The sequence below is a fragment of the Cyphellophora europaea genome (assembly GCF_000365145.1).
Source record: "Cyphellophora europaea CBS 101466 unplaced genomic scaffold supercont1.4, whole genome shotgun sequence".
NCBI lineage: Eukaryota > Fungi > Ascomycota > Eurotiomycetes > Chaetothyriales > Cyphellophoraceae > Cyphellophora > Cyphellophora europaea.
Window position 1 is genome coordinate 2,108,161 of NW_008481810.1, and position 14,204 is coordinate 2,122,364.

Genomic DNA, 14,204 nt, shown 5'->3' on the forward strand with positions numbered 1-14,204 from the left:
TAGGAAAAGCCAAATTCCACCTCACCTGCCCATCCAACGCAGCAACCGTCACCTCAACACACACGGCACATACAGACCGCCTGTACGGAGGTACTAGTACTGCTGCGGCTGGAGTGAGGAGAGTTCCAAGACAATTAGAGGCCACGAAAAGACGCCATAGCCTTTTCTCCGTAGTATGAAGAGGCATGCGGAAGCAAACCCTGCAAGTGGTTCACATGGATGTTGTCCGGGCATGTTCAGTGCCATTCCCAAACATCTCATTGCTCCGTATGTTAGTCTTGCTACGGAGACATGCGTCCTGTCGCAGGTCGAGGTCACTGTCACCCTGGGGGATCACCAGATTATGGAAACCATCGGTAGGAGCTGAAGACCACGCTCAGCAATCGCGTCGCACGCACCCAACTCGAGCCAGGCTGAATCGTTTCCTAGCAATCCTAAGGGAGCATTGCCTGCTGGGTGCCAGGAAACATGATACTGATCGGTGCAGGAGGCTCTCATTAGTGGTCGATCAGCATGCCCAACCATACGGAGAACAGACCGGCTCCGCGGGTCAACTGGGATTATCCACTCTTATAGCTATGAGGAAGCTTAGGGGCCGAAATGGCTTGCGCTCAAGATGCATATCCCGCGGCGTTATCGGGAAACAGCCCACAGGCCCAACAGTCCACCCGCAACATGATTGGTGACTTGACGCTTCTGCCCTGAGCATCACTTGCTGAAGACAGCGATCGACCATGATGACCCCGGCCTGGGCCCACACGTCTTCACCCAGCCCTACAGACTACGCCCGATTGAAGAAGGAGAATGCGAGGTGCATATTGCCAAGGCCGGGTTGAATCGCCAATGGCAAAGAAGATCTTGTCGCCTGGTCTCATGAGGCAATTCAGGAGGGAGCCGAGGCATCAACAATGCTGGAACTTTGCGTCGCTGAGGCCCAAACCGTCGGTACAGGCCCGTCCAAATATGGTGAATTTGATAGCCAAACAACAATGGCAGGGGATACAGCCTATGAGCTGATAGGACGTTCGCTTCGCCGAAAGCCGAAGAGCTGAAAGACGCAACAGCGGTGAGATGATTCAATACAAAAAGGCAGAAGGCATCTGTCTACTCAACCCGAAAGACAGAGAGCGAGGTGTGAATACTTTGCTGTACTGCGCGAAAGATGGTCGGTGTTCCTGGCAGGAGCAAAGGCTGCTCAACGTGCCTTAGACGCAAGGTCAAATGTGGTGCGTAAACCTCGAAACCCCTCCTATCGCGACGAATACTCACGCGACGTGACCATATTCAGATGAAACTAGGCCGACCTGCACCAGATGCCAAAAAGCCGGCTTCAAATGCGGAGGATATGAGCGAGCGCTCGAGATACGCAGCCACAGCTTCACAACGGACGCTAAGATGCTCACAACCAGACCGGAAAAGGCTAAACCTAGAGCCCGGCACCAGATGGTTGAGCTGATCCTGAATGACCAGAGTCAAGGACCTAGCACTGCGACTCGGGAAGTACCTCAGTCGTTGAGCCTCGTGGCCTTCAAGGATAGCATCGAGTTCAGTGAGTCTTCGTAGATCTGAGCTTATTCAATCTCTGGCGGCCCGGCTTGTTGCAGACTCCCAGGCGTGCCTCGAACTTACTGACACGTTCGGAACCCTTAGGTTACCTAATCGACAACTTCGTATGGAGGACCTATGGCACACCCTGGCTGGAGATGTCGTGCAGCGGCAAGCTAGGCCAACTCTCGCTAAACGCGGCGAGGGCCTTTGCGCAAACCGTCTTCGGCAGGCATCACCACCAACGGGCGATCGAGCTGCAAGGGCAAGCCATCTACGGAGACACCATACGAACCCTGTCGCAGGAGCTCAACCACGTGGCTCAACCCGGAAGCGAGTACCTCATCGTGCCCGTCCTCTTGCTGCTTATGCACGCCGTAAGGTGCCCCCCCAATGCCTGGTCCGTTGACGGTCCGAACCTGACATTAGGGCTTAGTCTACCGTCGCCGATCGACAGGCATCACTTTTCCACGTGACTGGCCTCAACAGGGTCATCCAGTCATGCGAGCCGGCAAGATTTGCAACCATGCCATTGAGGCTGGCTTTTGAGTCTGCGAGATCGACCTTGGTGAGTCTCTTGTGACTGATGTGGAGTTCCAAAATATGCTCATGAGGTGCCTCCCACAGTTCACCGTCGGCCTGGTTGCCAAGAAGCGGATCTTTCTGGAGCAAGCAATCTGGAAGACAGCACCTTGGCAGGGTTCAGGACTGCCGCCCAAAACTGCGCAGAACGAGCTCGTCGACATCATGGTTGGAATCCCAGGATACATGCAGGACACTGTGGAGATTCAGCAAGGAGGTGCGAAAGACAAACAGAAGAAGGCTCTGTTGCTAGCTCGTCTCAAGGCCGACCTGTCCACTTTATTCGACTGGCGATGGAAATGGGAAGCGCACAATCCCAACGCAGCGATCGAGATGGAGCCAGGCGCATTGCCTGTGGGAAGACGCGTATGTGACTTTCGATTGTTTCGCAAGGTCCTGTGGTTCCGCAACTTCACCCAGGCAACGGAGATTCTGCTGTATAATGCGGTGCTCCTCTGTCTCTTGGGCGCACTGTGGCAATTCGATCCTCCAGCCGAAGTCGAGGTACCGGCACCCACAAACTCGATACTGAAACGGCCAGACGAGATCTTTTCCTTGCTGGAGCCAGCCGAAGAAATATGTCGTGGCTTCGAGTACCAGCTATTGAACATCGACAATAGTCAGGACTCGACACTGTTCTGGTTACTCCCGCTTGGCGTTGCGTCCAAGGTCCTCGAAGCTGAGCCAGAGTATGGGCGTTGGATCCAGAGCATGTTAGATACCTCGCGGGTGACTAGGGGCTATGGCTCCGGTATGAGCGAATTTGCGTTTGGGCATTACCAGTTCCCGCACATTGGGCACGCTAGAAAGAGGCGAATGAGGGATCGGTAGAAGCTCTGAGTAAGAGGTAGTTTGCTAGCAAAAGTGCGCTACTCCATCATCACAGCCATTCCCGAAACTCAAGAACCAAATCACCGTGCCAGGCTCCGCATTCTGTAATCATCTACCGCCCGATGTCTGTTCGTTGTGCTTAAGCTGCACCCGCCGCGTAGAATTGCTGGGGCTGTTGTTGAGTAGCATTGAGAGCCATCATATTCTGAATGCCTTGCGTAGGATCCACGCCAACCCGCTCTTTGGCCAGAAGGTCGACAAGCAGAGGGGAAGGGATGCTGTCACGCTGCGGCTGGCCGGTAAGCTGACCTTCCTTGTACTTCTGAATGTTCTCCAGATACATGTCGAACAGATAAGAAGAGTCCAAGGGTCCACCTTTGGCTTCGGGGTGGAACTGCGTAGAAAAGATTGGACGAGTCTTATGGATCAGGCCTGATAACTTGTTAACATCCTTGCACCAAACTCACTTGCCGCTTTGGACTTACCCTCATTGGAATTGTCGTTCAGATTAATGAAATAAGGCGCCCAGTCCGAAGGCAGCGTTGCAGCGTCAACAGCGTAGCCGTGATTCTGGCTAGTGATATGGCATCTCCCAGTCGTGAGGTCGAGTGCGGGGATGTTATGTGCTCGGTTGCCATACTTCAGCTTGACGGTCTTTGCGCCAGCAGCTAGGGCCAGCAGCTGATGTCCGAGGCAGATGCCGAAGATAGGCAATTGGTGATTTTCCATGAGCTTTCGCAGATGATAGACGGCATCCTGGCAATGAGTGGGATCACCTGGGCCATTCGAAATGAAAACACCATCGAAATGGTGAGCGACCTTGTGGATAGGATAGTCGAAAGGGAATACAGTGGCGCTGGCCCCGCGGCTCACAAGGCTTCGCAAGATGTTCTCTTTGACTCCACAATCCAGGACTGCAACATGTGCGATGGGAGAAGGTGCACTAACGTGGAATGGGGCCTTCGTACTGACTTTCCGAACGAGGTTGATCTGCTCCGGGTCGACATATGCTTCATCTTCGTCCTGATCGTATTCCTCGCCGACAGTCAGCCGAGCAAGAGTGGAGCCTTGCTCTCGGAGGTACGTGACAATGGCTCGTGTATCCACGCCACTGATTGCCGGAACACCTTCCCTTGCGCACCATTCGCCCAAGCTCTCGACTGCAGTCCAGTGGGAATACCTCTCGGCGACATCTGCCACGACGACACCGCAGGCTTGAATGTTGGGGCTCTCGAAGTATTTGTATAGACCGAAGTCATCTTTCACACCAGCAGGCACGCCATAGTTTCCAATTAATGGCTGCGTGAAAACCAGAATCTGGCCTCGGTACGAGGGATCTGTAAGAGATTCCGGATATCCGACAAGGGAAGTGGTGAAGACTGCTTCGCCAGAGATGTTGCTTCGAGCACCGAAGGATGTGCCATGGAAGATCGGCCCATTGCGGAGGGTGAAGGTAGCTCGTTCTTTAGGAACAGGAGTGTGCTTCAAGGCCTTGCGCAATGGCAGATCCTGCTGTCGCGGAGTGTTCTCTGCAATAGTGGCCAGCGCTCGTGCTTGCAGGCTCGTGACCAGCTTAGGGCCTTTGAAAGACGGCCGAAGTAGACGGCCGAACATTGCTGTGTTTGCTTGTTACTGGTATCTCGGAGGGCTTCTAGTTCGCCTGGGCTTTCCACAAATGATCTAGGAGCTGTCAGAGACGTGTGGGAGCACGGAGGGGATATAATCTACCACTGATGTAATCCTACACAGCGTCAATTAGTATTGTGCTTATCAAGGCTTTCCACTACTGGGAAGGGAGGGGCATAACTCACTTGGTTGGTAAATAGAGATGGAAAGCACATGAACGCGATTTATGACTTCGACCAGTACCGTGGGACTGATTGGGAACAACTGAGAGTCATAAAAATGGTCGCCGTCAGAGCCTGAGCGGGATAGGTATGCAGTAAAATCTTGCAGAGCGGTCTCGGGGCGAGGTGTTGAAGCCGGCGGTGAAAGGTGGATGCGCAGCTGCGCTGTGAGGAAAATTCCAAATGGCGGGATTGGTCAGAAGGGTACGACTAGTAAAAAGCCTCCTTCTGTTCAGCAACTCCGTGGCTTGGCCGATAAGCATTATGACATACGACTCGAGGTTCCATTTATTGTTAGTCGTGTCGCTCTGTCACCTTGAATTAGAGAGAAATAACTACTAGATAAAAAGCTGGGGGTATTGTGGGCAGCTGAAACCTAAGATGACCTCCGAATACCTCCCTGCCTCTCCTACCATACGCCTCGCTTAGTCTATTCGTGAGCCGGTTCTCGCATCATAACATCATGAACAGCATTCAGAACCAGTAGCTTTGGGTTCGTTAGCCTGCAGCTCCAGCAAGACCATGACCTCTGGTAGGGGTCGTTGCGGCCAGGCTGCGCTCCAAGTCTCTTACTCTTTGCCGCAGGGTCTCGTTTTCCTTTCTGACGGCCTCCAATTCAGCCCTATGTAGCTGTGCCTCCTCGTAACGTGCCGCTGCTCCCGCCGAACTGAAACCGGGGCTTCGCGGATTGGACGCGGCCTCGCTATAATTGGTGTTGGACGATACAGAGGCGCGGTGGTACCCAACTTGTGATAGACGGGGTGAGGCATGAATAGAGCTGCTGCGATATACCCCAGCGCTCGTTGAGTTCTGTCGGCTCATCTCAGGCCTGAGGGTTTCCATGTTCCCCGCTTGCACGGTCTGATCTCGAGGGGCTGCAACCCCAGAGACACTCGTGGAGGCAGCGCTCGTTAAATTCTCTCGTATCGACCTGGAGGACCTTGCTGATAGGTTCGATGAAGATCGATGTCGGCGGGCAGAAGTTGGGATGATGGTAGCTCCGGTGCCGAACTGGTCGTTACTGAAGAAATGGTCTGAGGTAGAGGATGTAGTGGACGCGACCGAAGCCGTCTGAGCCCGCAATGCAGATAGTTCTCTTGTTAGGCGATTGACCATGTTTTCCTGCTCCTTTTCCAGTTCGAGGTGCAACTCAGCTGCGCTAACAGGTCGTGGGTGACGGATCGGTCCTGTACAGGTCAGCTTTATCAGACACGGGAGATTTGGGCGACTTTACCTGGCCCGATTCCCACGCCAGTGTTGTCCATTTGCGGCGAACTTGGTAGACTGTCCGTACGAGGAGGCGGCGGTGGAGGTGGCGGCATCTGTGTGTTACTTCCAGCTGCGGTAGGCATAGTTGCAGAAGAGTTTCGAATGCTATTGAGATCTGGTGCCATTCCCATGCAAATCCTCCTGCCGCATTACACTCTGTCGAGGGCAGACTTCGATGGGTACGCGTGCGTGCGAAGGACAGGAAAGATTGAAGGGGCTTTGATTATGGTAAAGATCTGATTGTGCACAATCTCCTAATTGATTGCTCATAAGACCGTGCTCGGTGACTGGCGAGTTGGCGGTCACAAAAGGTACAGGAACGCGAGTCGTGGAAGGCGCCTGATTTCCTGAAGGATGACCGCGATGCGGGCCATGCCGCCAATCAAGGGAGGAGACTGCCCCCAGACTCCAAGTGAAGCACACAATTTCTGTTGCAGGATTTCGGTTGAAATGTTCTAGGTCTAGATTGTCATAACTTGCTATTTACAGGGGGTTGAGCCATCCGTCGTCTATCATCATGGTCCTGGCAAGACTCGCATGCATAATCAACCATTGAAGGCTAAAATCGTTTGAGACCGGGATCACTCTCACACATCCTGGTTCATACCTGCAGATATCGTCGAAGTCCAGCTACAGTTCTTGCCGTGTCAATTCATTGCGATCCTCAAACTCGACCGTAGCAGGAATGGGATTCTTCTCCTTTTGCACACTCTCTCCGGGCTTCGCGAGCTGCTTCAATGCAGAAGCATCAGACTGAGCCACGGTCTCGGAAGCTGAAGCACGCTCGCCGTTTCGGCTCTCTGGTCTTCCCAGAGCTAACGCCGTTCCATTCGGCACAGCGTGCTCTACATGAGTCGAGGCATCGGCTTTGTCATCTTCGTCGATCATGGCAGCAAGGCTTTGGAAGTTGAACATCGGTTCTGGCGGAGTGGATCCTGTAGGCACAGAGCCGGAGGGCCCAATTTCTGCGATGGAGGATGCCGCTGAAGAAGCGTTTGACATGTGTCGTAGGTGCGACGGCCTTAAAGGCTCCCCAGAACCCGGTATAGGAATACTGGGGGCAAGAGACTCTTGACTGGTACCGGATAAGGAGAGTTCTGGGAAGCGTGACATTCGCAAGCCCTCGCCGGCTCTCGAATCGCCGTCTTCTTCCAACGGCGACTCTCCTCTCTCGATGCCTTTGCCCTTACCGATCTCATGGTCTTCGTCAGGGACCGAGGAGAGGTTACTGCGAGAACGTTCCATTAAGCTGCTCGCGCCATCTCCAATGCTGGTGTTGGAATACGTAGGAAAGAGGGTACTCTTTCGCGCAGCCTTTTCTTCTTTTTTCTGCTCTTTGGCTTTCTTCTTGGCCTCTTTTTTGGCCTCTTTCTCTTCTTTCTTTCGCCGTTCATCTTCCGACGCGAGACTGAGGCGTATAGCTTCCATCATCATCATGTCTTCTAGATCATCCATGCGACTGCGGCGGTTGCTGCTGGCGCGCGGAGGAGCCAGAAACGGATTTGCCCGTCCTTGTCCCTCTTCTTGTTGCCTTCCAGCATGCCTCTCAGCAAGCATGGATAATGCGCTCAGATGCGGGCTCTGTCCGTCGGGGTTATCGCCTGTAGGCCGACGAAGAACGCTGCGTCGGCCGAACGGGCCGAAAGCTCTGGGATCTGCTTGACCGTTCATCATATATGCAGCCGTGTGGAGCGCGGTTGCTGCAGCTGACCTGCGGGCGGCATGAGCCCTCGCCGTTGCAAGTTTGTTTGCCCAATCTGGGCGAACTTTATCAGTGGTGATGACCTCCGGAGCAGTGGCCGAGAGAGACGTTCCCCTACGTCGTCCCGACGGCGACATTCCGGAGGAAGAGATAGAAGTTTGCGAAGACATGGCTGACCTGATCTGATAAGGCTGGGAGCTAGAGCCGTAGGTGAGGCCCCGCCGAAAAGGAGGAGGTGGGTAAGTGATACCAAACTCCGGTTGCTTGCAGTATGGGCATGTTGCAACCTCTGAGACAAGTAGACCTTCCTGCTGGGCCTGACGATCCTCTTCCGACAACGGTGGAGCGTTGGGATCAGGCGTCTCGTGTTCCGGAGGGTGTGGGTCGGGGCGCTTGATCTGTACGAAACACTCCGAGCAGATAGGCTGCTCACAGCATCTTGTAGTGTTGAGGTAGGGAGGATAGTAGAGGAAGCAAATGGGACATTCCGATGCGTCTTTGTAAAGGTAGACTTCGATGGGCTGTCCGTTCACGAAGGGATCCGGAGGTAGCTGGAATTCTCGTGGCGTCATATCCGCCTGGCTATTGTTGCGAGAAGACGTTGTTAGGGAGGCTAGAGTCTTTGCTCTCGCTCGAAAAAGCGGTGTTCCTGGGGACGACGATGGTAGCGGTGATGTTGGGGAAGACACTGGTAATGAATTGTTCATCGGTGAGATGGGCCCGGAAGTATCGGATTGATATGATTGTGAACGACCACCGATGGGCAGTGTCAGGCTCTTGATAGACTTGTCCTTCGAATCTGTCGTGGGCTTCTTGGAAAGTCGGTATTCCAGTTCCGGGGGTACTTCGTCGGCCGGAGGGATTTCCATGCCGCGGGCAGCTGCCATAAGCTGATGTTCTGCCCATGACTCCGAAAAGTCGTTCAGACCCCTCCAGAACGGCGCAAGACGCCTCTCGATCTAGACCAGCGTTAGCGGTGGTGCGTTACGAGCTTTCCCTTGACTTACCATCAACTGCCTAACGATGGCCTTGTTGTAGTCTTCCACCCCAACATAGACACCTTGGGTCACAAGATACCCTCCATCGATATTCTCTTCCCTCATGCTGCGCTCTCGCTCTTTGAGTCGGGCCTGGCGTTCTTTATCGGCCTTGCGCGCTTCGCGCTCGACCTTGTTCTCACGGCGCTGCTCCAACGAAAGAACATCTTGGTCGCCGTTCCCGCCGATGCCGAGGAACGAGAAATCTGGCCGGCTATTTCCCCGCTGGCGAGAGGAAAGAAGGCTTCTGGTGCTTGGCTCTGGGGTGGGAATGGTGGGATCTTGTCTTTGAGTAGGGCTGCTACTGCCGCTGACCCGGGAGGCAGGGTGGCCGCGTGCTTCCTTGGTCTGCGAGTTTCCCATGTTGGTGAACACGGATATATTTCTGGGCGGTCGCGATCGCAATCAGGTCAGATTACGCATCCTAGTGCAGTTCTCGCCGGATAGAGCACATCTTTGTCCGCGACTCTGAGCTGCAAGAGAGGATATGGTCCAAACGACGGACCTGCCGGGATGGAGGTGGTGGGGTGCAGAGAACGTGAATCAACAGCAGTCAACGATTACCGGAAATGGAGCAAACGCGGATGTGGTCAAGACGACGATAATGCGGAAAAAAATAGCAAGCCCTGAGATAGTGATGTGGTCCAAATGGACTGGCAGATCTGGGGTGCAAATAGTCCTGAGAGCAACACGCACTGCCAGGAGATGCAGCGACAGCAGAAGTTGGAGGAGTGAGATCACTGCGCGCTGCCGTGCGATTCCTGCCTATCCGTAGATCGACCCTTGTTTGCATCCGGTTCTGACGCGGCCACCTCGCCCAATTTTCGGAGTCTATCAATGCTTCATTTATTCAAAGATCATGCTTCCTGCAGGGTCATGTCAAACTAGAGTTAATTGCGTGTGTTTAGGTACCGGTCGACCTGAACGCAGCTGCAGCCATTATATCCATCTTGTCTGCCTGGAATATAGTAGGCCAGCGAAAAAGACCTGATTACAATCCCAAGTCCAGAGAGCACCTAGTGACCCCCGCACCAGGCAGACTAAGCATTGTGGCCAGCACGGCGCCCAAGAAGTTTAGCAAAGATAATGCAAGGTACCAACCGGGCACTGCAGCTCACAAAGTTGACTTAAAAGCCCACTTCTCTCAGGCTGGCAGCCTCGTGATGTTGTTCAGAGCCCGTTCCTGATAGCCGCCGAATTGCCCTTCAATTTTGACAATTTGCCAATCCGCCACAATAATACAATAATGCGCTCGCCTGTTCGACGACCATGACCCTTGATACTACGCGACTGCACGTATCACCTCTGACGCCTGATCTCCTCCCGGTTGTGCTGGGTTCAACGTTCAAGAGTGCTGCACAGAATATATCATATCACGAGCTCCAGACGTACCCCGAAAAGAACTACGGTTTCATCGAATTGCCTACGGCGGATGCCGCGCAATTCAAGAAGAAACTGAGTGGCGCCATTTTGAAAGGCACCAAGATGAAGGTAGAAGAAGCAAGACCAAAGAAGTCGTCAAGGCGAACAGTGCAAGACACGGAGCCTGCGCGAGGCGCAGACTCTAGCCTCAAAACGAAACGGAAGCGCAAGGTCGCGGATGACGATGTTATGACTGGTCATCTGCTGTCGCCCGAGCGCAAAGTACAACGCGGATGGACCGAGGCGCGTAAAGAGAAGAGGGGGAAGAAAGATGATGCGAAGACTGAAAGGCAACATTCCAAATACACAGACAAGGATGAGCTTTTGTTCAGGACAAGGGTACCTCCGAATAAAAGCAATCTGGTATTGAAGAAGTCCAAACAGGCGAGAAAGGCTAGGCATGGAGCGGAAGAGCATACTGTGCATGAGTTCGAGAAAACCACGTCGGAACCATCTTTTCTAAAGCATGAGCAAGCCCACAACAAGACCAGCCTGGAGTATGTCGACGGCAAAGGCTGGGTTGACGAACATGGCAATGTGGTGGAAGGAGAGCCTTCATCAGTCAAGCGGAAACGGACGCAATCCAAGCGTACCGTAACAACCGGCCCGAGCTCGAAGAAAGCGCAGAAGCCACCCACGGAGGGGAAAGGTCACCTAGCCGTTGACCGGGACGCCGACACAGACTCGCCTTCCATGGACAGTTCTTCATCGGACGATAATGCCGAACAGGATTCGGGGTCCACTGGTTCTTCGTCAAGATTGAGTACACCAAAGCATACACTGAATGCCGCAGGCAACGCCAATGTCGAGCCTCTTAAGGCCCATCCGCTGGAGACAATATTCAAGAAGCCGCAGAAGCCTGTATCGCAAGATGTCGCCAAACCCTCGCTAGAAGTATCCACGGCATTCTCATTTTTTGGCGGTGGAACGGATGACATTGAAGATGAGCCGGAGATCCCCTTGACTCCATTTACTTCTCAAGAGATGAGGAATCGTGGTCTACGAAGTGCCGCCCCAACGCCCGACACCGCCTATCCCAGCCGCTTCAATAGCTACGACAGTGCTGGCTTAACAGAAGGCGAGCTGTCAGAAGAAGATGGGGATGAGTCTGAGGCAAAAGGTGGTGGCCCGAGAGAGCCGTCACCCAAGCAGCTGAGGAGCGCGAGCAAACATCCTTCTGGCACTAGCAACTTCGAGAAAATGTTCTGGGACAAGCGAGGAGATAACAACCGGGCTTGGAAAGCTAGGCGGAGAGCTGTACTGAAGGACAAGCGACATCGAGAGAATCGGGCACGACGGCCAAAAACTTGGTAGCGGGCTGGATAATCGAAGGTGCGCCCAACCAGCACTTTGTTGTCCCCCAAGTGATCGCGCGGACCTTACCGTACCACATAATTATAATGAAGTCGGTCGAACAGGGCAGTGGTCGCCTCGTGTCATACTCACTGGGGACGAAAGCGGTCTCAGACTCATGTGAACACGTCGACCCGTATCTGCTGCGTAGGTCAAGACTTCCCGAGTCACAAAGATTTGTGCGTACTACGCAGACCCTCGCGCTGCCTGGAGTATCAGTGAGTGGGCTTACTCTTCGCACGAGAACCAGATCATTGTACTGTGTAGTCCGTAGCCCCAAAAGGCAAACGCTTTACTCGGCCTAGACGAAGCCCTACGCGTTGCTGATCAGTAAACCGAGTTCGCGCAAGCGGTGCATACAGTCCCGCGTTGCCCGGTGCCAAGCCTTCCGTTAGTTTTGCTCTAAGCACGCTTCGCCGATGTCTAAATCGGCCGCCCGGCCCTGGCCCTTAGGCAACAAGATTGTGGAAGCACCGGGATTGGGACTCTGAGCCACCTGGCCTCAACTCTACTAAGCCACTCGGAGTCTCCTGTATCTCGTCCGTTGGGGTGCTGCGAGTTGTGCGCATAACGTGGTTGAGCTCGGCGCCGGTATAAAGAGGTCTCCCAGCTGTTCTCGCGTAGTGGCATCCACATGATGCGCGTCAAGCGCGAGGAGTACGGTTGCATACAATAATTCCAGACAATCACCAATGCCGCCAAAACACCAGCGGAGAAGCCATACGAAGAGCAAGAGTGGCTGTTCTCAATGCAAACAGAGGCGTATCAAGGTATCTCAATGTGCTGCCTTGTTGCCTAGAAGGCTCCACTCACACCAGACAGTGTAATGAGGTGCATCCCGTCTGCTATAACTGCGAGCGAAGACAGATAACATGCGACTTCTCTTTGACACCGCCAGAAACAAGCACATCGCCACAGTGGACCAACAGTACTGATGGAAAGGCGACTAACGGCGATGCGTCGCAGCAGCTAACTCTCCGATCACCAGGTGCTCTGGCCACGCCGCAACAGCTGCCACTCAACCCTTTTGATGCACCGGACCTGATCAGCTCGAGACCGACAACAGATCTTGACGTGGTGGACCTAAGACTTCTTCACCATTTCACCACGGTCGTTGCGGTGGAGTTGGCATCTCCGGTAGAGAAACATCCGGATACGCTGCTGTTATGGCAGGAGCATCTCGTTAAGCTTGGTTTCAAGCACGAGTTTCTTCTCCGCGGCATCCTCGCGGTGGCTGCGTACCACATCGCCTATGCCTCCCCCGAACGAAGCGAGGAGTACGGCTTGATAGCTTCGAGGCATCAAAGCTTGGCTTTGAATCAATTCCAAGAAGTGCTCGCTCGGGTTGACGACTCTAATTGCCACGCACTCTTCGGATTCTCGTGCCTGATCATCATTCTAACCTTCGCCAGCAGCCCCAAGAGCCAACCGGCGGACTTCAATGCAGATGTGCTGCAGTGGTTCCACATGCTAAGAGGTGGCAAGATCGTCCTTGACATGTTCCCAGAAGCCATCAAGTGCAGCTTTTTGAAGCCACTCCTGGATGAGATGGCATATACGGAGAACACAGCGACCTACAGCATTCCAGGCGCAGACCGGATCACTGATCTATTTCGCATCTGCAATATCTCAAGCCATGAGCGCGAAACGTCGCAAGCATATACGATGGCGATTCATACGCTGCTCAGTGTATTCACCCAGACGAGCATCTGCCGGACTCGAGGTCACGACGGACTGCTTGCATCTCTGGTTTGGCCCGTTCACCTCCCGCCCAAATTCGTTGACCTCCTGAGTGAGAAGCAACCAGAAGCACTGGTCATCCTGGCTCACTACTGCGTGCTGATCTCATGGGGTGAGACGAAAGACAACTGGTTCATCAGTGGGTGGGGTCGGTAGTAAGTCTCCTGTCAGCTTTGGTCGGTGGAGTTGAACTGACGAAGTTTCTAGTATGATGGAGACTATCAAGGAGAGCGTCCCTGACACCTGGCACGAGCATTTGAAGTGGCCCGAGGAAATGCTTTCGACATAAAATCGGCCAAAAGGTACCTGCGAGCGGCTGCAGGCTCTCGGGGATCGTTAAGTCGAGTCGGCGCACATAACTATATGACCATCGATGACGCTTCAAATGGCTATGCGACAGCTATGAATGGACGAATGTATCATTCTTACGGGTGAGGTGGTAACGAACGAGGATATAATAAGGTACTTGGCAATGAGAGCGGCTCAAGTGGCTGTGGCTGTGGCTGCGGAAATCATCCCCGGCGCAAGCCATGGCAGTTTGTAATTGGCCTCGGCGCCTGATGGGCGTTTTGATGGCTTCACTCATTTCCGCCTGTGCCATCATCGAACACGGCTTAACAACCTCGCCTTAAAATAACGTTGCGACCTCTGCAACTCTACCTGATATTCGCGCGAAGCAATCATGTTCGCGCGTAGCGGTGGCATGATTCCAATGCGACGCTTCGCGTCTCAAATCAGCCTTGGTGCACGCGAGCTTGGCCCCCTGAAACGGCAATTAAGCGCCCCTTGTCGCAGGTAGGCCAGAGACTTTGCACCAACCACCACCACTCCTTCACCCTTCTTCCCCTCGCTCATCTTGCTTGCAAATCTCTGCTT

The 14,204-nt window shown here is 53.8% G+C and overlaps 6 protein-coding genes across 6 annotated transcripts; 3 read left to right on the plus strand and 3 right to left on the minus strand.

The window, feature by feature from the left end:
- Nucleotides 1–2,071: 2,071 nt before the first annotated feature.
- Nucleotides 2,072–2,958, plus strand: HMPREF1541_05026 (uncharacterized protein; the record flags this gene model as incomplete). The annotated part of the gene is made up of 2 exons (XM_008719367.1): nucleotides 2,072–2,113; nucleotides 2,173–2,958. 2 exons carry the CDS (start codon nucleotides 2,072–2,074, stop codon nucleotides 2,956–2,958), a joined length of 828 nt encoding a protein of 275 aa, XP_008717589.1.
- Nucleotides 2,959–3,097: 139 nt separating this feature from the next.
- On the minus strand, nucleotides 3,098–4,572 carry HMPREF1541_05027 (carbamoyl-phosphate synthase arginine-specific small chain; the record flags this gene model as incomplete). The annotated part of the gene is made up of 2 exons (XM_008719368.1): nucleotides 3,098–3,390; nucleotides 3,444–4,572. The coding sequence occupies 2 exons, from the start codon at nucleotides 4,570–4,572 to the stop codon at nucleotides 3,098–3,100; spliced, it is 1,422 nt and encodes a 473-aa protein (XP_008717590.1).
- Nucleotides 4,573–5,303: 731 nt separating this feature from the next.
- On the minus strand, nucleotides 5,304–6,157 carry HMPREF1541_05028 (uncharacterized protein; the record flags this gene model as incomplete). The annotated part of the gene is made up of 2 exons (XM_008719369.1): nucleotides 5,304–5,992; nucleotides 6,040–6,157. The coding sequence occupies 2 exons, from the start codon at nucleotides 6,155–6,157 to the stop codon at nucleotides 5,304–5,306; spliced, it is 807 nt and encodes a 268-aa protein (XP_008717591.1).
- Nucleotides 6,158–6,704: 547 nt separating this feature from the next.
- Nucleotides 6,705–9,176, minus strand: HMPREF1541_05029 (uncharacterized protein; the record flags this gene model as incomplete). Its single annotated transcript, XM_008719370.1, has 2 exons — nucleotides 6,705–8,735; nucleotides 8,784–9,176. 2 exons carry the CDS (start codon nucleotides 9,174–9,176, stop codon nucleotides 6,705–6,707), a joined length of 2,424 nt encoding a protein of 807 aa, XP_008717592.1.
- A 906-nt stretch (nucleotides 9,177–10,082) lies between these two features.
- HMPREF1541_05030 (uncharacterized protein) lies at nucleotides 10,083–11,549 on the plus strand (the record flags this gene model as incomplete). Its single annotated transcript, XM_008719371.1, has 1 exon — nucleotides 10,083–11,549. The coding sequence occupies one exon, from the start codon at nucleotides 10,083–10,085 to the stop codon at nucleotides 11,547–11,549; it is 1,467 nt and encodes a 488-aa protein (XP_008717593.1).
- A 731-nt stretch (nucleotides 11,550–12,280) lies between these two features.
- Nucleotides 12,281–13,617, plus strand: HMPREF1541_05031 (uncharacterized protein; the record flags this gene model as incomplete). The annotated part of the gene is made up of 3 exons (XM_008719372.1): nucleotides 12,281–12,358; nucleotides 12,411–13,483; nucleotides 13,536–13,617. 3 exons carry the CDS (start codon nucleotides 12,281–12,283, stop codon nucleotides 13,615–13,617), a joined length of 1,233 nt encoding a protein of 410 aa, XP_008717594.1.
- Nucleotides 13,618–14,204: the final 587 nt, after the last annotated feature.